Source organism: Lontra canadensis, unplaced genomic scaffold (genome assembly GCF_010015895.1).
Source record: "Lontra canadensis isolate GAN:19392208 unplaced genomic scaffold, GSC_riverotter_1.0 scaffold32, whole genome shotgun sequence".
Taxonomy (NCBI): domain Eukaryota; kingdom Metazoa; phylum Chordata; class Mammalia; order Carnivora; family Mustelidae; genus Lontra; species Lontra canadensis.
This window is the reverse complement of record NW_022631026.1, coordinates 4,449,174-4,476,935: the sequence shown is the minus strand read 5'-3', so window position 1 is coordinate 4,476,935 and position 27,762 is coordinate 4,449,174. Positions and strand designations below refer to the sequence as shown.

Sequence of the window (27,762 nt, the reverse complement as noted above, 5' to 3'; positions counted from 1 at the left end):
TTTAAAAAGCGCCACTATAATAAATCTACAATTGCTTTTCTATTAGTTCTGAAGTCCCAAGTTCAATGCAGTCAATTTGTTCCTTAAAAGTGCAGGTGGCTTTGAAAGTCCTATTCAAGCCCGCTCTCTCTAAAGAAGACGGTTTCTCCACTTTTTAAACATCAGCAGCTGCAGCGTGTGTCTTACCGACCCGCCCATTCCGCTGCTGGGGGAAGAGTCACCCCCAGCTTGGGAGGAGCTGAAAGGTAAGGTCTCCTAATCAAAATAAGTGAAATGGAAGGTTTTTTCCAGTGGGGCAAAATGGTTAGCAACAGGGCTTGGAGCTATGTCAGACACAGATTTCTCCAAAGTAACTTAGTGATTTAAAAAAACTGAAAATCAGGAAGCTTCTCCCCCAGGTCCCAGGAGTCCTCTAGTCTTGCCAGGAAGCCCTGCTGGTGAGGACCAATAGCACTGTTCTCCTCTCACTGTCTACACGAGGAGGTGGAGGCGAGCAGCCAAACCATCGTGACTCCCAGCAGAGCGAGTCCCGAGTAAAGCACTTGGTTTCCAAAGACATTAAAAAGTATTTGCTCATAACTGGATGAGAAGAGAGAAGCCCTGAGAGAGAGAGAGAGAGAGAGAGAGAGAAAACAAGAACAAAAAAGGAAAAATGTAATGATGAAGATACTCCTCTCAAACACACTGGTATTTTCTAAGAAATGCAACAACAGAGGAACCCACGTTTACAACAGTATACCACTTGTCGTGTTTGAAACGTCGTTACAAGTTTCAAGAAAAACACAAAGAGCGCGTAAGGCTTTCTAAATCTCCTGAAAAGTGGCCAAGCCAGAAAAGTCGTTTAACGATATCTTCCTAAAATGCACATTTCCAGAAAGGCATAGGATGGTGTAGATGCACCTTGTTGATTTTTCACTACTCAGTTGGAAGAAGAAAAATCAAAAAACAAAAAACAAAAAAACAACAACAAAAAAAGAACGCCTTCTAAAAAAGGATTTTACTAAATGCCATTAGTAATAAAAACAGTTGTCATAAACAGAGTGCTTTTCTCAAGTCAGAATTATCGGATTCTGTCTGAAGTGAGTTGCAATCCTCAAAAGACTTCTTCTCCCAGCAACATGGCACCATCTTGACGCCAAGGAGGAGACGGACGACATTTTGCACAAAAGGGTCTCTTAAGCAACCATCAGACACTCCTAGTCTATCCCCACTGGGAGAAAACCGCCTGGTGCGCTCCGTGCAGCACCTCCCTTGTCAAGTCGGCAGAGACGGATTGTGGTGACGTGCCCTCCCCACGCCAGCCTGCCTTCCCCACACCCAGGTGACTGCCCCCAGGGCCTCAGCAGAAGTTCTGACATTAGTCCCTGAAATCACGGCATCCAGCGTGACACTGTGAAGCTCAATTGGGGCACATAAGGCAAGAAAGATGTTTAGTGAGCGGGGACGGTGGGGCGGGGTGGGGGAGAGCCACGCTTCCCAGAGGCAGGGTCTTGTTCCAGCATCGTGTCTTCCTCTAGGTGGGTAATGGGTCGTCGTCACCTTTACTGCACTTACACTTGCAGCAAAGTACAAATGGAGTGGCCAAGAGCAGGAAAGGCGAGGCCACCAATAGCAGGAGCCCAAATCCAGCAAAAATGCCCACGACCTGCAAGAAGGAAACACAGGACAGAGGGTAAGGTGGCTAGTCTGCAAGTTCCACAGACGAAGCATAAGCCACACAACCACCCACACACCCATCCTCTACCCATCCATCATCCATTTATGTGCCCATCCAGCTACCCATCTACTCATCTATCTGTTCACCCATCATCCATCCATCCATCCATCCATGAACCCATCGTCCACCATCCCTCACCCACTATTCTTCTACCCACACATCCGTTCACCCAACCACCCAGCTATCTATCCACTCAGCCATCCACCCGTCCACCCATATATCACCCATCCCTCATCATCCTTCCATCCATCATCTACCCATCCATCCATCCATCCATCCATCCATATATCATCCATCCATCCTCCCATCCACACATCCATCCATCACCCATCCCCCTATCATCCTCCTATCCATCCACCTACCCACCCATCCATCCATTCCTCTACCCATCTATATCATCCATCCCATCAACCTCCCATCCATTCATCGACACACCCACCCAACCATATCATCCATCCATCCTGCCATCTACCCACACATCATCCACACATCATCCATCCCCCTATCCTCCTCACACAACCATATACCCCCCACCTATCACCTACCCTATCGTGCATCCATCAGTCACCCATTCATCTACCCGCCCATTCACCAATACTGCCTTCCCTTCGCTGCCTTCCCTTCACTCCTCCTGCCCTTTCTTTTTCTTCCTTTCCCTTTCCTCCCCCTTCCTTCTATCTAAGCACCCAAACCACTATCTGTCTATATATCTAATTAGCCAACAAACCTCCCCTGAGCCAGACACTGTGCTGGGTATTACAAATGCAGAAACACATCGGATCATGGATCCTAGAGGAGCACCCAGTTCACTGGAAAGACACTGAGATTTAACTGATTGCCAGTACACTGCCATCACGTTCCAGGTATAAAGGGAGTCCAAGGGTCAGACATTTGCTAAGAGGATGGAGGACTGAGATCACGAAGATGAAGGGGTAGCTAGTGCAACAGAAAGACTAGGATCGGGCATTCCAGATGGGAGAACAGGAGAGACTCAGGCACAGCGTATCAGGGAGGAAGCCAACCCATGACATTTCCGGAGTTTAAACCCAGGACTGCTTTCAAAACTGTTACAAGTTTTGGCTTTGTTTTATAACGCATGCTTACGCCTAGGGGTGAGTAAATGTAGACAAGCTGTCAGGGAAGTCAGGCAGTGTGGCTGGTCAGAAGAGCCAGGTGTTTCCTCTTTGAAAGCCTCTGGCCCTGGCGGCAATCCCCAAGGGCAGCCCCAAGGGCCATCCGAGGGCAGAGTCAGACCGCCACCTAGTGTTCACAATGATACATACACGACCGCCCAGGCACGCCTTTCTAATTCACACTCCCCTGCTAATGTTTCTGTGCCTCATCATTTTCAAAGATAAAATAAACCATCAAGGTACAAGATCTCTAAGGGCCATTATCGGCTCTGAAGCTTGATACCAGGCCAGGGCACCCAGATATATGGAAGAGAGTACGCCTCCGCTTAGACCTCCGCCTGGAAACCGTCCTGCAGGCGCCACATGCTTCTGCAACCACGCCGCTCACGCGAGGAGCCTGGCTCTCCCGCCTGTGGACTACGTCCGTCCGTCTGAACGTAATGTCGACGGTGGGTTACGGGATGTGAAGTCAGGTCAGGCTTTGTTAAAATCACGTGCACACCAATACTTCAGAAGAGATGAAAACGCCAGCAAGGGTTATTTCGAGGGCGTTCGTGCAATCCCTGCCACTTGGAGCACACGGTCAGTCCCAAAGAAGCCAGGGACTCCTCGCAGTCACAAACATACCAAAATCCTTGACCAAATGCTCCCATTCTTGGGCAGTAACACGCCTTCGTTTTCACCCTTTCTTGCCTCTTACTCTGCCTTCGTTTTGTAAGCAAGGACACCAATCTCAGGCCGACTGGTGACGGGAGCAGATGTTGCCAGAAGGAAAGCAGCCAGAGGTAAAGAGTGACATAGGGGACAAATGTCGCAAAACAAAAACAGCCAGTCAGTGAGTGTGTTACAAACATGTGTCAGGCCCTGGGTCCGTCACTGCAGGAGACACGGGGGTCAGTGGGTCCAGGCTCCGAGGGCGTCACGGCAGCGCAGCACCGCTCGTGCTGGCAATCTTGGGGAGTCCACGGCCTGGCGGGGTTCTCTGACCGTGCGCGGCCCCCGGTGTCTCCCACAGTAAACGCGTCATGGGTGTTCAGGAGATGAGCCGGCTGCAGGGAACCGGTAGGCTCTGAGTCACCTCCCCCGGAGAGTTCTACAAACCACACTCCGGTGCTGGGGGACAAGACGCCAAAATCAAAAGATATGTGAGGTGAATGCATGGAACGTCTAATTCACTGATGCTGGGCATCTGCCTCCAGCCTCAGTCCCTGCCAAGCACGGGCTACATGCGGCAGAGGCTGGGCGACAGGGGTGAGGGACCCAGGGCTGTGGCCACTCACATGGCTCTTCCCAGGTCCCCCTGCAGGGACATCACGGCGACAGCCTGAGAGAGACACCGTGGGAGTGTTTGCACCACGCAGCGCTGCAGACTGGGGCGTCCCCTGCCCGGGAGCCAGCAGTTAAATACCAACCATGGCGCTGCTGGGGTGTGCGCTTGAGGCGATGGATTCCAGGATGTACGAGAGCCGGCAGTGAGCTGAGGCTACGCCGATGCCCACCAGGGGACAGCGCCCGCCTCTCTCCTGCCCGCCTTCGGTAATAGCTCCTCTTTCCTCTGCTGGTGAATATTTTTTGCTCTGAACTCCTGAGGCTCCTCTCTGTTCTCTGAAAGAACGGGTTCTGGTGCGAGGGCAGGCAGACGCCAGTTGTGACAAAGGGGTGAAAACTGCCCACACATGGATTTGAGATGCAGAAAACAGGTGCTGGGAAGCTCGGGGGGCTTCCCTGGGGAGGCCGCAGCTGCAGGCGGCGTGAGCCAGGTGCAGATGTGCTGAGGGGCCAGAAGAGAGAGTCTCAGAGGGAACACAGATAACCGGACATGTGCAGGCAGGACATCGGGGCGGGGTCCGGCAGAGCCAAGCCAGGGAGCGCAGGGTCACCGCTCGGAAGCTGTTTGTCATGTTGAGAGACCAGGGAGCAGGCGAGTTCCAGGGGATTTACAGAAGATGACCCACAGGAAAGAAGATGGAGCCAGGAGACCCTTCCAGGACTCCCAGCAGGCCAGGCAGGTGGAAGGGAAGAGGGGGATGGGGAGGAGAGGCTCGGACCAGAAGACAATTCAGAAAGCAAAATCAGCAAGATGCAAAGGGACCCAAGAATGCTGCGCTCAGTTTTGGCCAGAGGGGACAGATGTGCGACCTCGGTAATAAGAGAAGAACAATGAGTTCCACTCAGATGTTCTGAGCGTGAGCGACCGGCGGGTCCCCACGTGACGATATCTATGAGACAGTCGGTGTGTACATGGGTCTCGAGCTCTGGGGAGGAGCCAGCAGATTTCAGGACCATCAGCACACAGATGTTCAAGCGAGGGACTGCCTCCCAGGGAGGGAGCACAGATTGTGGAAAACAACTAAATTAAGCCATCCCACCATCTGTGTGCAGAAGAGAAGGCCATCTAGAAAGCTCTCATCAGCTCAGGCCACCAGAACCAAGCACCACAGACATTTCTCTTTTCACCATCCTTGGGGCCACAGGGTCTGAGGCCGAGCTGCACCCATCTGCATGTGGCTGGCCCTTTGCACCTGACTGTGCCCTCATCTCCTCAGAAGGGCACCGGTCACGCTGGATCAGGGCCCACCCAACAGCCCCACGGTCATGGCATCACCTTTCTGAGTGACCCACTTCCAGATACAGTTACGTTCGGAGGCACTGGAGCTTTGGGCTACAAGATGTGAATTTGGGGGGGGGGGTAATTCAGCCCCTAACAAAGGAGGACCCCTGGGAGGAGTATCTGTGTATGTGTATGTGTATGTGTATGTGTGCTGCCAACGTGAGCACAGGATTATAGAGAGTCAGGAAAAGCTGAGCATCCGGGAAGCCCCCAGGTGGGGTGGAGTGGGATCGGGGGCTGATGCAGGTATCACAGGGATGGACGTAGGGACTGATGGCACCCCTCTCCAGGAGACTTGGATCCCATGCGCTGGTTCTTGGGGGCCCCCAATGGGCTGCCTGCACCCTCTAGACGGGCCTCTCCTCAACTCCTTCTACTCCTATCCAGGTTCCCAAGGGCTCTGGGGCACCCACATTCCAACTCTGCACCACGAGTGCTCTGGGAACCCAGACAGCACGGTACCTGCAAGATGGGCCATGAGGGCCACGGGGCAGACGGCCGGCCTTGGCCGTGCAAACCAATGCATTTCCAAGAGGGTTGGACAGTGGTGCTGCCTGAGGGGAAGCGGGAAAGGGAGCAAGGCCGGGAGTGGGGTTTAGGGCACACAAAGGAGACACACTAGCTGCAGGGGAGTGAGCCCGGGAGGAACTGGGGGGTCCAGGTCACCCAGGCCTCTTGTCTGAGTGACACGGAGGCTGGAGAGGCATGTCACAAAATGGAGGGCACATGGAGGAGGAGGGGATCTCAAGGGAAAATCCAAGTTCCACTCATACATGTTCTGTCGCCTACATGGGGAAAGCTAGCGGCAGCTGGGAGCCGAGGGGGGCTATGCGGTCACAGGAGGGACCGGGAGTGCACAAGGAGGGCTCCCCTATCACTGGGGTCACAAGGGCTGGTCCCACCTCCCTATAAACAGAATAAGAAGTCATCGGTGACCCCTCTGTGATAGTCCACTCCGGTATCCTTGTTTCACCAGCACAAAGTCTACGGCCAGAAAGCAACGCAGCTGTCTCAAGATCGGCTGAAGACCGAAGGCATGGAGCACCCTGGGTTAGGACAGGAGACAGCGCTTGTGCCCGTTCCACGGAGCTCTGTGAGACATACCCTCGGGCCGGCTCCCCGCACGGGCCATCGGGGATGGGCTGCCTGGGGCGCGCTCCCGCCCTTCAGCCTGGCCCCGCAGGCGCTCGTGGGCACAGCTCCAGGCTCGGGTGTGCATACAGAGCCCAGTTATCCGCTGGCTCTCTTAAATGCCATCCTTTGGCTAAAAGGGAGCTCCCCCTTCATTGCGTGGGGGGTGGCCCTAGGGTTCCCTGCTCAGGAGCGAAGGAAGAGCCAGTGTGACGGAAGAGCCAGTGTGGGGCAGACCCTCGCCGGTGGGGTGACGGCGTCCTCAGGGAGGAGACGGATCTAGGGCGGAGGTCATGGACCTCCACCCCTGACGCCGGATGCCAACGCCGGACCCTGGGCCAGCACCAGAGACAGTGACCGTGTCTAAGTGACGGTGTTTAAGGGACGGGCGAGGGGCAGAGGAAGCGCAGACACGTGAGCATCTCCTGCTCCCATGGAGCAGTCTGCGTGGGGTGGGGGGGCGGGCAAGCTGGACATCTCTGGCACCCTGCAGCCAGAGCCTCCCAGACCTCCCTGAGACTGCTGCCTCCTGTTCGCAAGACCACTGTGTCCGCACGAGACCCTGTGACACCGGATAAACGAAGTGACGTCACTCAGACAGAATGGAATTGTGCGAAACTTTTACGTGACAGACCCTTCTGCTCAGGGCAGGACACTTTGTGGGAAAACTCACGGCAGGGTTCTAGGTAGAATGTATTTGGACGTGATGTTTTTAGTCCCACAAAAATACGAGAGCAGCCTACGAGGAACACAAGGACTCATGCTAAAATTCTCCAAAAAATTCTCCTAAGACGATGTTATCTAACTTCGCATCTAAAATTGGGAAAGCGAAGACACAGGGACTTTGTAACGTCAGCAGAGGACACACAGTGATCGAACACCACCCCTAGAAATGGGGAGTCACTGCGGCGCAGTCACTGGAGGACCCGACAGCCCTGCCGGGTGCCTCAGCAGCTCCGCCACGCGGGCCCTAGAGACAGGGAGTCAGGGCACTTCCGGGGCCTCTGCCCCAAGACCGGCTCTTCCAACCCCTCCCTGGGCGGCCCCACCTGCCTCAACCAGCCACACAGGGGTGGTGAGCCTGAGGGCAGATGGGGGCTGGCCTCTCATGCCATCTCCGACTGCTCTGCTTCACCCCTGCTCTGTCCCCTCAGACAATCACCCCATGGTTCTACCCCCAACCCTCCCACTTCCCTCTGTCTCCCCCCATCTGTCCCCCTCTGCCTGTCTCCCTCCTGCCTGACTGCCCCCCGCCCGACTCTCCCCCTGCCTGACTGTCCCTCCTCTGCCTATCTCCCCCCCTGCCTGGCTGACTGTCCCCCCTCTGCCTGACTGTCCCTCTTCTGCCTGCCTCCCCCTGTCTGGTTGTCCCCCCTCTGCCCTGTCCCCCACTCCCACAGCCAGCTCCTCCTCATCACTGTGAACATTATCCAAAGGAAACCTCATTTAAAATGGCATCGGGGGGTCAGCAGGGAGACCTCAGCTGTCCTCAGGTCAGACCCAACAGGGACCCACATGGGGATACTACTTTAGCTATTCCTTTGCTTCCTCAGCAGGAGGAAGGATGGTTTCCTCCTCCCCACTCCCCCAGGAGCAGCCCAACCACGGACAGATGCTCACAACTCAGCCAGGGAGAAGCCACGACATTTGGGGCTCGCAGTGTATTCCAAAGGACTTCTGATGTTTGTAACAGCCTTCCCTACGGCTGCCTTTCTTCTATCAAAGGGACTTGCTCTCCTTTGTTCTCCAGACCTGCCTATGGTTTGGCTGTAGCTTGCTTGTCCCAAGTGGCATTCCTACGCTATTCCCCAGTACACCCGTTTTTGCCAGTAGAGCCGCTGGGAATTTTACTTTTAGGGCTAGTGTCACTCAGCACTCTGCCATGGGCACCACCTCCAACGGCCCTTCCCGGCCAGGCCCTCCTAACCCATCTCCTCTCCCGCTGACTCCTGGCACCGGTTATCCCTGTCCCTGCACGGAATGCGGGTCCCGCAAGACAGGGACACATCAATCTTATCCCCTGGAGTACTTCCAGCCCCAGAAGAGGGCCTGGCACGCGGCGGGAGATGGACGCGTGTTCCATGAACATGAATGCACGGGCCCTGCGGAAACCCCGCTGGCCGCCTAGACACTCCCGGGGAGGGACTTTTTCCATTCTCTCTGTCCCCCCTTCCTGGGACTACCTTGCTTACCCCAAGGCCACTAGAGAAAGATCCGCATTAAGGGCCACGCAAGGATTAAGCCACCCAGAGGCTCACCATCAAAGCCGTGGGTCAGGCGTGGGGAAGCCAGTCTGACCTTAAGGAGCTCTCACGTGCGAATCACGATGCATACTTACTGCCACTTCGGGCCAGGGCTACCCTGAGGGTACCCTGCAACCTAACCCTTCGGTACCCTTAGGGCTACGGTAAGCATGATCTTAGACCAAGAAAGTCAGGTGGGACCCATGCCGACCAGGTCTGCTTTTCCACACAGCGTGTCTCCAAGCCCCTGGCGCACCGGGTCTCTCTCCCGGAGATCAAAGTTCCAGGTGAGTCACCTCCTACCTGTGTCCGATGCCAGATGACAGACGCCCTGGAATGGCCCAGCTTATTCCGGCAGGGTCCTTTATCGTAATGGATCAGGAGGAAATCATCCTGCGAAGACAAGAGAGAGCGAGAGAGCGGGGCTGATGGCAGGTTCCCCTCGGAACCGTGAGCGAGTCCTGCCGGGGCCGAGTTTCTTTCTTTAGTTCCAAAGCAAGTGGGGGTCTGAGAGGGAGTGGGTGGCCGAGGAAGGACATGCACCCGCGGTGCTGGGCGGCCCGGTGGGATCTCGGTGCTCCATGGTCGGGGGAGCATCCCCGGAGGGACGCGGCTGTGGGCACTAGAGGGAGCCCTGCCCCAGATTTCTGCCTCCTGCCATTGCAGACACATAATCTCTGGGATGCGGGGCTTATGAACAAGTAGGTCACAGGCTTCTGCTACCCCAGGAGCGGCTCGGGGGCCCTGGCTGTGTTTGATTCCACGGGAGCACGTCGGCCTTCACATCGTCCTGCTGCCTGCCCGCCCGCCCGCCCTCAGGATTACCCCTGGATGAGAGGATTCCCTTGATCTCTGGCTCGTCCTCCTCCATTACCGTGGGGCTTGTCACCTGCGAAGTGCCTCTTCCTTTCAGCTCAGACCACGAAAGCGGACTCATTACTTAGCAACAACTGGGTCGGCAACCATCTGCCACCTACGGGCCGTCCGCCGGTCTGGAGTGAGTTCTGACTCACTGAGACATCCTGTTCCTGCTGCTCCCCACGCCCCCGGGGCTCTCTCCTCCCATCCAATCTCCAGCCGTCCTCAGGCTCTAGGAGTTGGGGCCCCCAACTGAGGACAAGCTTGAACTATGTGCCCGCCTCCGTGCGTGGCACCCCAACCCTGAGCAAGCACCAGCTGAGCCTGCGGAACGGGTTTTCTACCCAAGCCCTCTGCTCCCCGCCCTCCGAACAGGAAGTACCATTTTCTCTCCCGTTAAACAAAGACACAGCTCCATAAACGGTACCCAGGAGGGGCTGACGGCTGTTTACTCACTCAACCAACGGTGTAAACAGACAGCCTCATCCTGAGAAAGGGGTAAATAAGGGAACAGGCCCAGTGTTACTGAGGGCGGGGAAGTCACTCTTCCGAAAGTCCTGGGCTGCCGCGCGTACAGCCTGGGGTCTGGCCCTTAAAAATCAGCCTGGCTTGAACCAGACTGGGGGACTGCGTTCAGCAAACCTGGCTCCCCTCTGGAGAATGGCGCCGGCCTGGAGTCTGTGGACCATCCAGGGCCTCCTCCTGGTGCCAGGCTGCACCGTGTGCATCACAGAGCACTGGTCTCTCTGGGGTCGCAGCGGGAAGCCTTTGTAGGATGCTGGAAGGCCCAGCCTGCCACCACCTGCCTCCCCGCCCTTCCCTGAGTCCTTTCGACGGTGGGAGGAAGCCTGGGCATAAATGAAGAGGAAGCCTCTTCCAGCCCGAGCTTCATTGTCTCTAAAACAATTTTTGACATCTGTCCACTGTGAACCTCGCTTCCTTGAATTTCTAATTAAGATTTTATTTATTTATCTATCTATCTAGAGAACATGTAAGTCAGGGGGAGGGGCAGACGGAGGGGGAGGCTCTCCAACAGATGCCCCGCTAAGCGCGGAGCCCCAACAGTTGAGCTCTACCCTGAGATCATGGCCTTGAGCAGAAGCCAAGAGTCAGTCGCTTAACTGAGCCTAACTGAGCCGCCCAGGCGCCCCTCCTTGAATTCTCAGTTCTGCTTTCCCTTCTGCTGACGTCATCATACGCGGAGATTAGCTCAATCTCCGTGCCTGGGTCTTGTGTTCCCAGACTGCCTATGACAAAGTTTCGCACTGTAGGCGAACAGATAGCTTCTGAGTTCGTTTTCTGAAACAAACCCGAAATGTGTCCGGGCGACCCCAGCTTCTCCTGATCAGGGGCGCTGCAGCTCTGAGTCCCGGGGGCTGAACGGAAGCACGTTCAAATGGTACCTTCCACTCTAAGATGCTTTTTTACAAAATATACATGATTTCCTCGTGACTTGAAGTTTATTGGCAAAGGCCTTGGGAAGAACAGCCCCCGGGCCCTGCCAGGAATCCGGATGTATTTCTGCACGGGACTGTTTGTCTTGACTACTGTTCAGGGAGGTCCCATTAAGCCCCCGGCTGGAAACGGGAACAATGGAACGCAGCAGAAAGCTGCCATCACAGAGATCTTCAAAGATAAAAATAAATCCCCTCGGGCCTTTTGTGTCAAACTCTGGCCGCTGCTGCTGTAACCCCAAACTGTGGTATTTTTCAGAGACTGAAAGATGAAAGAGTGGATGCGGGTTCGTTCCTCACTCCTCCGGTGCCTTTGGGAAAGGCTGTTAAATCTTCCTGGGTTGCCCTTGGGAAAGGAAATACCTCCCACTCTCACCGAAAGAACGCACGGATCAAATATGATGGGTGTGTAGAGCCAATCGCACAGGGTGGGCACTGAACAATTACCCTAACAAAGATGATCTATGTACTCCCCAAAAAAACAGAAGAAAGTGCGAGTGTCCCTTGCTGGGAGGGCATCCCAGAGGGGATGCGGGGGAGCACTAAGGGCGGACCCTTGAGGACCCGGGACAGGCACAGGCCAGGGAACGAGGCACATGCTGGAAGGAAGCAGCCACACAGGTTCTAGACCCCCTGCCAAGTGGACACCAGCAAGCGAAAGACAAGTGACGCACGTTCCTGTGTTAGAAGCCCGGCCGGCCTCCAGCCAGGCGTTCGCACTTGTCTTAAATCACGGTGATGGCCCTCGGTGAACCGCTCCACAGCAGACTCCCTTTCCCTGATAATCTGCGTTCTAAGGCCCCAGGGTCATTTCTCAGCAGCTCTTTGTTTATAAACAGGAAGTGCTTGGCCTTGAGGATGGATGACTTTCACGGTGGAAAAGGGCAAGGCGGCGCCGGGGTCCTTAGTTCAGGCAGAGTCGGGATGGAGGGGCTTCAGAACTCAGACAGACAGACAGACAGGGTTCTTCTCCAGGGACCAGAGCAGGGTCTACAGCCTTGTGCTCCGTGAAGACCGCTCCCATTCCTGTAGCTTCATTAAAGCAGGGCAGTGATCACGCCCGGAAGTACACCTCCTGCTTCTGTCAGCCTGGGTCCAAGACTTCCCCCCAAAAAGTCTTCAAGGAGACTGGGTAACACAGAGTAAAATGGACATTTCCCTTCCACTCCCCTTTAGGAAAAGTCATAAGGAGTGGCAAACCGCAGACCAGACACTAGATGATACATCCTAATTTAAAAATCAGTTTTCCCCCTAAAATTGGAACATGGTACAATACAAAACTATATATAGAAAGACCATACACACACACACACACACACACACACATATTATCTCATATATATACTGTATACATATGTAGTACACAGATCCGAAAACTTCGAGGCCCTAAGGACTTTGGAGTGCTTGAGACAGGCTTCTAGACGTCTCTTCCCACCACACAAGGTCACAGAACACACTTGCTTGGATCTAAGATAAAGAACATTAATCTTGCCAAGCTGATTTCTTAAACTTGACCTTGGGTAAGATAATGAAGCCTCCAGGATAGCAAAAGGGTGTTATCTTCCCAAGATTTGTTGAGCTACACACAGTGCTACTGTCCCTTTAGTAATTTATAGTTAATAAAGGAAAAACAGACTTCTCAAAATAAACCCAAAAGAAGCGATCTAGCTAACACCTTTAAAGGTGGCCTTTATGTTACAGACCTGTTACCTTCTTTAAGATTCCATCTCAAACAGGCATTTACTTTCTTCCTGATAATCTGTAGACCCATCCGGAAGACAACAGGCAAAGTTTCAAAGTTATTCCACTCGACCCACCATTAGGGATCCTTCTTCCTTCACCTTGGGAGCCCTGAGATGGTGGCCCCTTCCTGTGCCTCAGGAGCTAAGCTGACTGCTCTGATGTGGGCCCTAGGAGGTACACTTCCCCTGAAAAATGCTTTGATGTCACAGAGGGAGGGAAGCAGGGGCAGGCTGTGGACAAATTCCTAAAAAGGTGAAGCAGGCATCTGTGGCAACCCTCCTTTATTTCAGTTATATCTTAATGGCTTAATACTATTTTTGGAAGAGCTGGACAGAGTTGTCCTGCTGTATAGGACAGACATATATAAATACATAGGACACATGACTTGATGTGTTTTCACAGTCACTAAGCACAGTCATTTTAACAGATGACTATATCTGCTACTTAACTGTGGTTTTAAAAACCTATGTACAGGGGCACCTGGGTGGTGCAGTCGGTTAAGCGTCTGACTCTTAGGTTTTGCCTCAGGTCATGATCTCAGGGTTGTGAGATGGAGCCTGGTGCCAGGTTCACACGGAGCATGGAGCCTGCTTAAGATTCTTTCTCCCTCTCCCTCTCCCTCTGCCCCTCCCCACTGCATGCATTCTCTCTTTTTACACTAAATAAGTAAGTCTTAAAAACAAAAACAAAAACAAAAACCTAGGTACAAATAAACTCTTGTAAAACTAAAGTCAGAATGTCATCACTTTGGCAAAATGTCCGTTTTCCTAATAGGGGTGAGGAAGGAGAATATGGCACTGAAAAGAAGTGTTCTTTGCATCTGGCCTTGAAACTCCAGAAAAAACAAAAACAAAACAACAACAAAAAAAAAAACAAAGGTGCTTCAGGAGGGGAGAGCCAGGCACTCCCAGCAGGAAGTGCAGAGATACTGGCGTACAGAGTGTTTTGGAAGCACTCAGCACAGGGCACGCTTGCAAGGAGGTGGCCATATGAGGCTGGGAACTTCCATTCTGCCAGATGGCTCAGAGTGTGTGTTTTTCTGTCGTGAAGGTGACAGAAGGTCAGCAAAGTAACTGTGCCCCCACCACCCCATTTCCCTGTCCCCTGCCTCTGTTTATCCTTCCTAGTGCACTGACAGCCCCTGCTGTGCTCCCTGCTGTGCACTACACATTTGCATCCCCCCAGACTCCTAAGTTGAAGCCAAGTCCCCCTTGTCCCATGTGATGCTATCTAAAGTGGGATCTTTGGGAGGTGATTAGGCTCAAATGAGGTAATGAGATGGGCAGACGCCCCATGATGGGATTAGTGCCCCTGTACAATGAGGGCAAGACACCCACCTCTCTCTCTGCCACATGAGGACATAGTGAGAAAGTGGCCATCTGTAAACCAAGAGAAAGCTTCTCTTGTCTCTCTTGGCACTGGGTCAGATGCCAAGAACCGAATCTGCTCGGATCCTAATCTTGGGCTACCCAGCTCTGGAGCATGAGCAATAAATGTCTTGTTTCAGCTCCCAGTCTCTGGCGTTCTGTGACAGCAGGTGGAACCAAGACCGTCCCCACAGACCAAACCTGAGGCCTGAAGACCCCATCCACCTGGGCTGAATCCCAAGCCCGAGCTGACCTGTTTCCCAGAACTCCTCCTACCACTGCACTGATGAATCCATATTTTCATAAGCACAGAGAAACATCCGATGATGTTACTTCTGTTTCCCAGACGCATTCCCGAAGCTCTTTAGGAAATGGCTGGTGTGTTCTCCCCTCCCAGGCAGAAGCTCAAAGTCAAGCTCACGGCTGTACTCACGTCCAGAGACTCGAGGCAGTACCAGCAGAAGGCGTGTTTGCAGTTCTTACACATCATCTGGGCGCACCCCTCATCCCGCTCGATGTAGACCTTGCACTTGGGACAGCGTTTGATGGGTGCGTCGTCCTCCTCCAGTTTGAAAGCAGAGCTGCGGGGGGAGAGTCCATCAGTGGGAGGCTCGGCAGGGCTGGGTGGGGTGGGGTGGGAGGGTACAGTCAGGATGGCGAGGCTGCAACCATTAGTGCGACTATAGGGGGCCAAGGCTGCTTGTTATTAAATGTTATAAAATGAAACTAAGACTCCGTAAAACATTCACCAAAAAACCATGTGGATCAGCTAGTTGGATTTAAAAGCAATATCAGTATGTACTCAGGTTTAGATATGTGTAGACAAAATAAATTATGGCAGAGGTTTATAAAGAAGGTGTCCGTGTCATGGGATGATGGTCAAATTTTATGTCTTTATTCATATATTTGTCTAATTTCCAAAGGATCGATGAGAATTTTTATGTACTTTGCTGTTATCAGGAAAAAAATAATAAATGTTAAAAATCCGTGCTCATTGATGAGTTAGATCTACTGGGACTGTCTTTACAGAGTCGCTTTCCTGAGAAGTCTGGTGAGGTCCACAGTGGTTGGCGTGACGGGCTATAAGCCCGGCATCACGGCTGGCGTGACACAGACTGGCTGTAACAGCCGCACCGGGCCTCGGGCCTCTCAGTGTGGGCATGCTGGAGCAAAACATGTGACAGGAACACACTGTCACATCGAGCATGGGTGACCTTGGCCATAAACGACATCCATCACTCTATGTTGCTAATAAAGAGAGGACAGAGACATTTTGGTGTGACCCCAGAAGAATGTTCATCCCATGCCATTAAATTTAAAGAGAAAGCTAAAAAAATGTGCATGGAAATGTCTGGAAGAAAGAGTGGTCAGCTGCTACAAGCAGGTATCACCTACTCTGAGAACGCATTTGTTGTATTATTTGAACTCACTGTATCAGTCCAACATCCGCAGGAGAAAAACAATCTCCCACTGGAGAGAGCAGCCTTCTAGAACCTAATGCATTCTGGAGCATACGCTCACGGACAGGAGCAGATTCTGGCATTTGGAGTACATTCTGGAGGAAGGACCTTCCACAAGCATCATAGTAAACATAATGATTAAAATCGTTTGCCTATAGTATGAGCTATCGGATAATTAGCAGGGCCTCCTCCTCAGTGAGGCGTGGGATCCCACTGAATGTGGTTCTGTGCTGGTCACTAGCAGGTGGTGACCAGTGGGGACATCCCCGAAGGAGGCAGCGTGTCCTCACCGTGAGGAGCACGGGGTCTAGAGACAGGTCCTGACCATGTGGCTCGGGTACCAGCAGCGTGAGTGTGCCCGTCCCCTGCTCCAAGCGAGGCTATCGGCATCCACCTCAGGGTGCAGCGAGGCCGGAAAGGGTTTCTGTGCACGTGGTACACACACCCAGAGCCTGGCGGGCCGGCAGTAAGCACTCAGTAAGCAGCAGCTGTTATTCTAGTCCCCCTGAAAGGTAACAGTCTCTCCTGCTCTGATTCTTGTCCAATGTGAAGACAAAACACACAGCAACCAGGCTGCACAGGACGGGACTCGAACTGAGCCAGGGTGGTCACACTCAAGGGCCTCCAGCGGGCCCAGGGAACACAGCTCTGCGCAAACACGAGCTGTGCCCTCCGGATTGCTGCACCGTGCCCAACAGTCACGGGCACCAAACCCAGCGACCGAGGCTGCCCATCGGGTTAGATAACACTGCTTCGGTCTGAAAGCCAGTTGTGACCTTAGAGTAATGGAACTAATTTCCTCATGTGATTCATAAGCTCATTTGGAGGGAAATTCCATGAACGGGGACAACGTTATCAGCGGAGAATGAAGACTATGTCTCAGGGAGACTTTTAAATGGGAACAGTTGAAATATGTAAGCTCCGGTGTGGCGCGGCATGCCTAGAAATTCACATGGAATGGACGATGGTTTCCAAACACCTCCAGGCACCTGAATTACATTTCAAATTATTATTAATAACAACCGTTACTATTATAAACTCAAATTTATGAAAATAGATGGGCATCTTCGACCGCTTCCTCGCCATCTGCCCAGGGCAGACACACCACAGTCTTCGGAGCTGGTCAGGTGCTGGACGGGAACATGGGCTGAGGGAAGAAAGAACATAACGCAACCCTACTGCACGGAAAAGGAGGAAGCGGTTCATTCCAGCATCCGAGGCCGGCTGGATGCCAAGATCTGGGGTGACAAAGTCCCAGCAAGCCCAGGCCGTGAGGTGGGGAGCTCAGCTTAGTGGGGGAATCAGCTACACACGCAGGTGAGCTCCAGCAGAATGTGCCTGGCATTCCGATCAATACAGTATCTGGTGGGGGCACATAGGTGGGGTCAGCAGCCCTGCCCCGGGAATGGGGTAGCTTGACGAAGGAGGGATGTGAGCCCATCTTCACCTGTGGCGAGGGGTCTCCAGGGAAAGAGGGGGGTGGGGGGCACGCAGGCACAGGTACAAACGTGCAGACCCGGGAGAGGAAGGATGGGCCGAGAGGTTCTCCGTGCAGGTGAAGCTGTGGGCAGTGGGGGCGCGGCAGCAAACAGGGGAGAGGAAAACAGGGAGCAGCTGGTGACCACACCTTTGGATGGCCAGTGGGAGTCCCTCGATCAAGAACACAGCCTCAACAGGCACAGGGCCAACACCATATTGGGGAACCATCTGTGCTCCAGACTTTATAGGACATCAATTGCTGAATATTACCAACTGCTTAGGACTCATCCGACTTAATTTCAAGGTACATACACTGATGCTGCAGTGTCTCCCCAGGCTTCGGCCTCAGGGTCTGACCAGGGGACAAAAGGGGGGAGATACAGTCCGTTTCCCCGTCCCCCCATCTTCCCGCCGGCCCACTCTTCTAGGGAAGTGCAGCCCCTTGCTCCCCGACACCTGGAAACCTATTTTTGGTGATCCCTCTGGTATCTGCAACCACTGACCACCTACCCTTGTCACTGTGCCCCCGTCTCAGATCACCTTCCACACGGTGGGGTCTTGGACAACTTTAGGTACCACAGGACTTCAAACTCCTCACGGTAATAAACTGTCCGTACGTTTGTCCTTCCAGACAGGCTGCGTGTGTCTGCTTCCTGGGCAGACAGTGCCAGCTTACAGTGCCACTGCTTTGCACGGTACCTGACACATAATCAGTTCTCAAAAATAATCAACCCACCCGCCCACCCACCCAGGTTTATTAAACGAGGCTCAAGAGGAAGAGACTGATCCAGAAGCAGTCATGTCTTCTGGAGCCCCATTCAAAGAGATGTGGCTTCCTTCTCTCCCTTCTCCCCAGCCCTCTGCCACTCTCCCTCAGCCCTCTCCCACTGTAACTGGGCAGAGGGTACCTGGTCTCTCCGGGAAGGAAGGTGATCGGCATGGTCTCCGGGCAGCCTTGGCCAGGGTGCCAGCTGGCTTTGCAGGCAGAGCAGAATTCCATGGCACAGGCTTTGCACTGCACCAGCTGTGGGTTCTGCAGGCCCATGTCCTGGAGCTGGCACACAGCCTGGCAGGTGGACGCCGGGCACCATGTCCGACAGGGGTCCAGGAGCACTTCTGGCACAGGGAGACAAAAATGGGCAAGTCAACATCTGCACACGGAGGCTCTCGGGGGTGTTCGGACTGAGGGATCACAGCAGCGTGTGGCTTCACATTTTTAATAGGGAGGGAATGTCCAGACCCTGCAGTCTTTCTATGTCCTTCATGACCCGGTGCCTGTCTGGCTCTTGGTCCGCCCCTCCAGACGCTTCCCACTTCCAACCCCTCCCAAAACACACCCGGAGGCCTTTAGTAATGCTGCTGCCCGCGGCTCCTGGGAAGCACCGCCCACACATACACACACACACCAGTGGTTGGTCTGGGTTCTCTCTGAGTGCTCACAGGCCACGGTCCACTTCCTGGTCCACCTCCCCAGGATGCAGCTTCCCAAAGTCAGGCCTGCATCTTTGGTTTTGCGGCCTCACAGCCTGGCCCAGTGCAAGGTGTGAAGCGGGTCCTTGGACAGCGTTTGGTAAGGAGCACAGAAAGAAAGGAGGGAAGGAACATGGCCGAATTCTTCTCATTAAAGGGCTCATTTGCCTAAGGCTGTCCCTTCTCCCAAATTTAAATCTAAGCCATGAACTACTGTGTGAAATGGCCAGGTTGCCTCTCCAACTAGAGACCAAGATGTTAAGAAGCCCCATTACAGTGACAGATTTTATTCTGAAAAGCAGGAGACCCTCCTGCTTCCACTCCCAATCGGGCCTGAGCTACCCTTCCTCGCGAACATGGGTAATTGTTTCATTCACAGCCTGTCGGGGTAACGCCAAATCCTCAGGGAGGGGCAGTGGCAGTGAGGACCTGACAGGAAACCACACAGAACGCTGAGGCTTTGCCAAAAACCTATCACAGGCTGGAGGGCTATTTTCAAAGGCCTTCAAGTAGGCCACTGGTTTCTAAGCTTTCCAGCCACGGCTCTGGGGAAGTAACTGGAGACCACTGGGATCTGCCAGGGACACTTGGAAGGCGATGAAAGGACTTGGGAGCTTCCTGGCCGTGTGACTGACCGACAGCCAGGGGTGGGTTAAGTTCACCTGCATCGCAGACAGGACGTGCACACACTGGGACCTACAGCCGCCTGGGGGCTGGACAGGGCTGGAAACGCGCCCAGACCTCACCTACACGGGCTGCCACAGGACACGCGTAGGTGTGCCATGTTCCCCAATTAAACGAGAAGCCGGATTCAGCCCTCTAGGAATAAGCTGTGTCAGGTACAACCCTGAAAACGGTCTTCTATTCCAGGAATGAGCAAACATTCTCTGCAAAGGAGCAGACAGTGAGTGTATTTTAGTCTTTGAGAGTCGTGTGGTCTGTCTCCAATGACTCCACTCCGCTACTGTAGCCAAAAGCAGCCATGCTGATCCGCAAATGGCTATTCCAATAAAACTTTATTTACAACGCCAGGCTGTGGGCCGGGCCACTCTGGGCCACTGGTCACGGCTGGCCCACTCCCGCGCTAACCTAACTCCTCCCCTGACCTGTTATTTGGAAGGGAGAATTAATTAATGGCAGGAAGCTATCCAGTTGGTAGGTCTAGGGAGGATATAGTAGAACCTGCTAATATAAAGGGACTCTGGAATCCAGGAAAATATGCTACATTTTAGCTGAACTTCATTACAGTAATGTAAACTCTTCATGAGGTTCCTAATGGTGAGTGAATGAGGAGGATTAGCTCTTGCCATCAGTGGCTTTTCTAGAAATGTCTGTGGCCATGAGATCGGGGTGGGGGGTGGCTCTGTGGGACAACGTAGTGGTCACCTCTGAGGCATATGTGTGGGGGAGCTCCCCTGAGCTGAGGGGACAAGAAGAAGGAGGAGGGAGAGTAGCCCCCCATGGAGGTCCCCACCCCGGGGAATGAAGGCGAGGCAGGTGACCCCTCCCCTCCCCGACCCTCCTCTCCCCAGTCTCATTGAGCTCCTCTTGACGGTCCCCACACGGCTCCCTATCTTTGGTGCTAGTGAGTAGTCTGGAGGGGGCAGCTCCACCCCAGCTAGATTCTGGGGCCCCCTATGAGCACAGCACCTGCAGCAGGGCAATGCAGGTCACTTAGCACACCAACCACCGCAGGGCACATGGGGAGAGCGCCTGCTCTGCTCTCTTCCCACTGGGACCCTGTGGTTAGTGGTGGTCCGTCTGGGAGTGTCAGTGAGCCTGCTGCCCTCCCACAGACCCTGCGGGTTCCCTTGGCTCTCGGCCCCGCCTTTGCTGTGAGGGGTCTGGAGGCGTCAGGGCGGGCTGCAGGCCCTCACACACCTCGAGGCTGTGCCCAACCTCCCAGTTACTCTCCTCGCACAACAAATGCAGCTACTAGGCGGCCTCATCGTCAGAGACTCAATTATACAACGGAGCAGAGGCCAAGGAGACCTAGTGAAGGTTTCCATGGTAATGGCTTCAGTTGTGTGACTTGTGTCCTCATGGAGCTGTGAAAGGAACTGCCTGTTTCTGGGGAAAGATTCCCTATCGGAGAGGTAAAGGGCAAAGAGTCTGTCCCAGCCTGCCGAAGGCAAACACCCTTCCTGTGCTTCCAGGACCCCTCAAACCCTGCAAATACGGCCCCGGGGCTCCTCTCATGGGCTGGCACCAACACTCCCATCACCGTGCCGAGTTCTGCCAGCCGGTGTACAAGACAGGAATCGATCAGGAAGAAAATCCACACTGGGAAAAGACGGCTCTTCTTTTGGGGAAGCATGTCAGAACTGACATCTAAGGCTATGGATCGCATATATAACTAATACTATACATGAGGCACACTATATCTCTGATACATCGTATCTAATGTTTTACACACACGTCTGTGCACAGCACAGGCTTTCAAGCAAGACCAGTGGCCTATTTTCTTGCATAGCAGAAGAAAATATTCTCAGCTCCCACCTCCCAAAGACACATTAACCCTAGATAAAGGAAGCAGATCCCCAGTAGCTCTGCTTATAAAAAAGCCCAAGACTTTTTTAAAAAGGTGCTTTTCTTTTTAAACATGGTGTTCTTGGGGAAGCATGCAAGGAGAGTCAGGGTTCCGGCTTTCTCCACGCGCCTGTCCAGGCTCGTGCTCCAGCCACACCCCTGCAGCAGCACATCCCATCCTGTGGGGAGTCCTTGGCCCCGGTCAGGTCTGCCTACTGATGGATCAGCTCATCAAGTGGGCTCATCTGTCTGGGCTTTACTCTGGCGGAAAGCACCAACGCCACACAGGACAAGACCTGACTTCGGCATTCATCGGACCTGCTGTCCCAAGGATAAAGAATCCAGGAGGTCACAGATACTGCCCCTGGATGGCAAGAACTTCAGGAGCGAGGAACGGGGAGAGAAACACCTGCCTTCTGACTCAGTGGCTTAGCCAGAAGCATGGGTGTAGCGCAGTGGGGTGTGCAAGGGGGGTAGCCCCCTGCAGCAGCGGCCCCCATCAGCCTCTGGAGTCTCCCACACGGATAAGTGGGCAGTCAGAAAGAAAAACAAGCCCACAGTCTCCTTGGCAAAGATCCCAACTGGAGGAGTGGGGGAGGAGATGAAAATCAAGCTTGCTATGCCTAAAACTAGCATAGCATTGTGTCAGCTGTACTTGCACTTTAATGAAAGAGCAAAGCTGGTGTGTGAGAGGAGACGTTCTAAGACACAACAGAGACAACGCTTACAACTTAGACTGATTAGGAACGAGGTGCTGTCAGAGGACCAGGGAGCTGGGTCCTCCTCCTGGGCGTCCTCCCCGAATGCATTTCAAAATGACAGACGAGGCCAGAAACTCCCCTTCCGATCATATCTCAAAACTTGTTCGCCGTCCTAGCTAGAAGCAATTGCGTCATGTGAGCTCCAACATTTTAACATTTCACTCAGACAGGTCTTTGGTCACAGTAAGTCTGAGTTCATTGTGTGTTTTCACGTAATGCTAGCAAAATGTTCTCAAGTAATAGCCTTGAGAGATTTTGTTAACATAAGTCAACTTGGCTTCCTTTTTATGCAAGATTAAAAAAAAAAAATCCTTGGCTTATCCAAAGCACTTGAAATTACAAAGTATTTGAAAGTACAATGTTGAAATTATTAGGTAGGAGAGTTTATACAGCTGCATTTTTACATGAAATTCAAAGTCAGAGAAAGTTAATTTTCTTAAAACCCAAAGAACTACCAGTTTCTGTCAAGATTCTCTCTGGAAAATATTTTCAGACAAGACTGAAAGTTTCAGAAATCCAAATTAATCAATTGTATAGATCCCCACGCTGACTTCTATATCGCGTGGTGTTACATTTATTTTTTTTTATTTTTTTTACATTTAAACTATAAACCCAAACAAAATGATATATGCCATTTAAATAAACAAGCTCTTGAAAACAATTTCAATGCCATCAGAATCCTGTTTGATTAAAAAAAAATTAACTTGGCCTCCCACTGCTTTTTTTTTTCCCCCCAGAAATAAGCCCCAAGAGGAAATGCAACTACCTTTAACATTTCTTAAAGAAAGAAAGACCTCTCCACATTTGGCTAAGCTAGCAATCTCTTGATCCTTTCCTCTGCTCTATTCTTTCTTCCCATCTTGAGTGTTTTCCTGTAAACATGCAGCCCAGGACTGCCTCTCAGTAATGAGCATCTGATGCAGACGAGGCTCTCTCTGTACCAGAGCAGGAAGAGGGGAGAGCACCCTTGAACGATTACAGTCTGAGCTGAAAAGGTCAGAGTTTGGATGCACGGTAAAATCGTGCATAAGAAGCATCATCTAAACATGTCTGTTACTCTGCTCCTTTTCCGGTGAGCCCAAGGTCCAGGACACATATGAGAATGAAGCCAAAGGAAGGCACAGACTCTTTAAAACATCATTTTATGACCTTGGCACACTTCAGAGAGCCAAGCCAAAGGCCAGTCCTGGACATCCAACACATTTCAATGCTTGGCAAGGCCACCGTGGAAATGATGTCATCTCTGCTCTGCACGTGCCACTCAGTGCTCCTGGGAAACCCTGAGGTCTGTGGCAGGCCTGGCTCCTGCCAAGTGGGTGTGCAGGACACAGACCTGGTCCACACTCCACCCTACGACCCATGAGAGCTGGAAGTCTGGGCAGGTCAGTTAGCTTCTGCAGGGGCCATGTTTACAGAAGGGGGCAAGCTGGCAGGGCCATCAGAATACTTACGGAGACAAGGGACTTGGGCCCGGCGCCCACCTTTCCAAACCGGCCCCCAGGGCAAAGGGACAGACTACACTCTCTGTCAAGATGCCGATTGCCACATTTCCACCTACGGGTGGCCTCCCAACGTCCTTCTGTGCCTTTGGAGCTTTTAAATTCTGCACCGTCTAACAATTTAGTCCCGGTACTCTTAGCCCTAACCTGGCTGAGGAATAATCACGCCCCATGAGGGTCAGATCTCTTTAAACCGCCCCCTGCACCCAAATCTCCCTAACGAGGTATGTTTTAGGATTCCTTCTCATTACCATGCAGAACCCCAACAAAGACTTTCCACCTGGGAGCTCTGCAGAGAACTCAAAACGACGCAGACATTTCAGGAATCTAACTTACATGGACGCTTTCCTTCCAGCATGGCCAAACCAGGCGCAAGGCTATCCACCGGACGCGCCGCCCCCGATGCCCCCACTCTCCGCCCGGGAACCACGACCCCTACCACGCCGGGCACCTACCTCTTTCAAACTGTAGCTTTTTGTATCTTTGCATAATTTCAGCGGCAACCATGCACTCAATCTAAGAAGAGAAAGAACACAAACAAGACCTTTAGTGGCTGTGGGCTGGAACAGAGCCCGGTCCGCCTGCGCACAGCCCACCACCCCCGTGCAGCAGGGCACCCGGCCCACGTGCAAAACCCCGTCTGCTCGGGTGCTCGTGCCTCATCCTCCTGCAGGCGGCCCTGTTTAGGGCAGGCGGCATCGGGGCAGCTGATTGCGGTCTCTAGTCCTTCTTTGATCAAGAGCTCCACGTACTGTTTCAGGCACTGAAAAGAAAGAGAACAGAGAAGCGTCTTTCAACGCCTTGACCTCCTTCAGGGTGAAGACCCACTGATGCGTAACCCGGCGCGCTGTCCCGCCGCGGCTCCCTGTCTTCAATGTGCGGCCCACAGCGACCACCAAATTAGAGGTTCTGATCAATGGACAAATATTTACGGGGTGCCCCCCCCATTCCAGGCAGAACGAAGGCAGCAGGTGGGATCTGCACACACAACCTTGGCCAACACCACACCGGCGCGTCTCACGGTTTGAGGAGAAGCGGAGAAGAAGGTCAGGGTCAGACCTCAGGCATTGCACCCAGTTCTTCCTACTCCACTGTTTCCTGCACTCCTTAGATCATTCTTACAAGAAGGGGAGGATGGTTTCACCTTTCGGGTGTGAACACTGAGTCCCCACAGAAGGGGCCTGTTAGCGGACCCCGACAGCAAGGGCAGAGAGCCCTGCGTCAAGCCCGGCCTGGCTCGACTCGGAAATGCCCCAGCAACCCCCACCATAACCTGTACATGGATGCCGACCCTCACCCCCGAACCCCACTTCCCCAGCCGTCACTGACTCCCACCGCACCCATTGAAGGATGGCTCAAAGTCTCAGCCAGACAGAAAAAGGGGGAGACACCGCAGAGTTCTATCAAGGAGGAGGAAGCCGTACACAGTGCCCGTGTGCTCCCGCCCCGTCTACGAGCCTGGGAAACCCTCGCTCCCCGGAAGAGCACAGTTAGAAGAAAGATGCGGCCTCCCCGGGTTGGCTCGCCACCGAAAGCAGCAAGAGAGACTGAAAGGTTCACAGGAGAACTGGAAGAGCACCGACACTGGGGCCACTACGTGAAGAGGAACCAGCGTCAACCATCTCAACAGCATCCCCACGTCAACTTCAATCACAGCCCCAGTCTAATATTTGGGGTTCATGACACCAACACCACTGTCACAGTAACACGATTAAGTTATCATGATCTGGAGCACCTGGGTGGCTCAGTTAAGTGTCTGCCTTTGGCTCGGGCCATGATCTCGGGGTCCTGGGCTCGAGCCCCATGTCAGGCTCCCTGCCCAGTGGGGAGCCTGCTTCTCCCTCTCCCTGTGCTGCTCCCCCTGTTTGCGCTCTCTCATGCTCTCTCTCAAATAAATAAATAAAATCTATTAAAAAAAAAACAGTGTATGTATGTATAATAATTCGATCTAAATGGGTAAGTTTCACCCTTCTGGCACATCAGAATGTTTCACCACTGGAGACAGGAAGCAGCTGTGTTGGCAATCCTCAGAAAGAGCCATTTCCCCCAGAATGCAAGGCTTCATGCGTCAGCAGCAAGACGGGTGCCCAGAGCCCAGCCCAAGGTCAGCTTGCACTCCTCAGCCCTGCCTGGGCAGCCCGTGAGTGCAGAGGCTCCATGAACTTCCATAATGCCCAGACCTCTGACATCTCCCAGGGCGATGGTTATGGAGAGCTCCCAGAGGCCCGGGTTTGTGGTCTTAGAGGTACGCCATCAAAACCCACACCAGGAGGAGGCCGGGCAGCAGAGGAGGGGGCTTTCCACAGAGCTGCAGGCAGGCCTGGCCCCCATCCCCCACTCTGGCTGTGAGCGCCACAGCAGCTGTCTCGGGGAGACAGCCACGCTATGGAGTGGTGGCCTGCGACCCTTGTGACTATGTTGTGTTTCCAGTCGGGAGCGACCTGGAGTGTATCAGGAATGGCTAGGTGACTGTGAGGCGGGAGGAAGACCACAGGCTTTGGAGCTAGACAGACTCATGGAAGTGCTATAGGCAGAGGCCACAGAAGGGCTCCCTAATGAGTTCAGGCCACAGCTCCCTTGACCATAAAACAGGGATGGCCAACTTGCTGGGCTTCTGCGATTGTAAGAAAGAACATAAAAGCACCCAGCACAACTTCCATGACCATAGCGACTGTTGGCGCCTCTAGTGTGTCTGTCTGCATGGTAGGATTCCTAGAGTCAGACGCATAAAAATCTACAGGAACCTTAGCCACAAGATGATGATTTTACTTTTTCTCATCAGTTTGCCTATCTGGGATCTCTGGAGAACGGTCCAATGCCCTCAACTCTCCCAGGGCCATGCACCACAGCACGCTCTGGGCTCCCCGAGAAGCACACCACCTAACGCCCGTGGGAAACTGCACGAGGGCATCTCAACGCCCTTGAACCTCACTGCTCAGAATGGGTCTGCAGCCCAACAGTGAGCACGTCACGTCCGGCTGGACCGCTGGGAGCCTCTGCACGGTGCACAGAGAGTTCTGGGAGTGCCCGTGTGTTTACTCTGTAAGAAGATACGCGGATCCAAGCACCTGGCAGGCCCTCCCTGGAACACCAGCCCAGTCTCCTTCCAGATGTGAAGCGGTCACGACTGCAAGCCCTGTTTTTCCATCTAATCGCAAGAAGAGGTCTCAAAAGGAGGGCGAAAGAATGGGCCAAGGAACTTCTCTCAGAATAGAGATACAGTGCAAAAGCCGATGGATGGGTTTCCTGCTGTGGAGCTCTCAGGGATCCAATGGCCTCCCTGCGGCAAGAATCTTGCAAGGCCTCAGGGCTCCCAGCTTGCAGATGAGAAAACAAAGACTCAGGGAAGTGATGAATGGACCCAAAGACACTCCACAAGTGCTGGAGCCGGGCTCACTTGTGCCTGACTCCAAAGGGGGGGCGGGGTGTTTTTTGTTTTTGTTTTTAATTTCTGCCTTCTTCCTCAATGAAGAACTCTTTCATGGGCAATCATTTAGTATGAACTTCCAGCTTCCTCTTACTCTTTTTTTTTAGTAGGACATAGAATTATAGGTACTTTTTTTTTGAGTAGGTTCCACACCCAGCATGGGGCCCAATGTAGGGCTTGATCTCACGCCCTGAGACCAAGACCGGAGCTGAAATCAAGTCAGACCATTAACTGACTGAGCCACTCAGGCACCCCTGTTGTATGTACTTTAAGCTGGCGAAGTCCGAGTCGCCCTACAATGCATTTGTACACGTCCCCGATGCTCGGAGGCTATGACACCAAGCCCCCCCACCACCACTGCAGGGAAAGATGCTCCTGCAGGTCGGGATGGTGCCGTGTTCCTAACACCCTAATGGGGAGTAGGGCCCCCCAGGGGGTGGTCAGGAAGGCTTCCCAGAGGGGAAACACTGGCCAGAGGGACAAGGACATCCCAGGAAAGGGGGCATCTGCTGCACAAAGGGCAGAAGGAAGGAAGGGGAGCATCAAGAGCCACAGAATGTTCCAGGCATTTCATTTTCCATTTTGTCTTCCAACTCTTGGAACCCAGTTCCAAGAAGAGATGGCACTGCAGATTTGCTTCAGTTTCCTGTCAAGGAGAAGTGGGCCATAGAGACCCAGCGGCCTTGCCTGAGCTACAACAAGTCTCTACGCTGTTTTCTCACTGGAAGGTCTGTGGGCTGCTGCAGACCCAGAGAGCAGGAGAAAACCGCTCAGAAACTGTGCTTCAAGGAGCCGGAGTAGCTTACAATCCTCAGGGATCCACTCCTTAATGAACAGGCAAGACAAGAGATTGCAGTGGGACCCCAGCGGTGGGACCCCA

At 53.3% G+C, this 27,762-nt stretch overlaps 1 protein-coding gene across 2 annotated transcripts in view; it reads right to left on the bottom strand.

Moving 5' to 3' along the window:
• Window positions 1–976: 976 nt before the first annotated feature.
• The window catches only part of RNF144A (ring finger protein 144A), an 80,869-nt gene continuing 54,083 nt past the window's right edge, over window positions 977–27,762 (bottom strand). For both annotated transcript variants that reach the window (XM_032866784.1, XM_032866782.1), the window contains exons 3-8: window positions 24,114–24,218; window positions 23,911–23,971; window positions 18,105–18,312; window positions 14,691–14,838; window positions 9,139–9,228; window positions 977–1,645 (exon numbers count right to left, since the gene is read on the bottom strand). In XM_032866784.1, coding sequence (XP_032722675.1) covers window positions 1,514–1,645; window positions 9,139–9,228; window positions 14,691–14,838; window positions 18,105–18,312; window positions 23,911–23,971; window positions 24,114–24,218 — 744 coding nt within the window. In that variant the 3' untranslated portion in view covers window positions 977–1,513. The remainder of the gene's footprint in view (window positions 1,646–9,138; window positions 9,229–14,690; window positions 14,839–18,104; window positions 18,313–23,910; window positions 23,972–24,113; window positions 24,219–27,762) is intronic.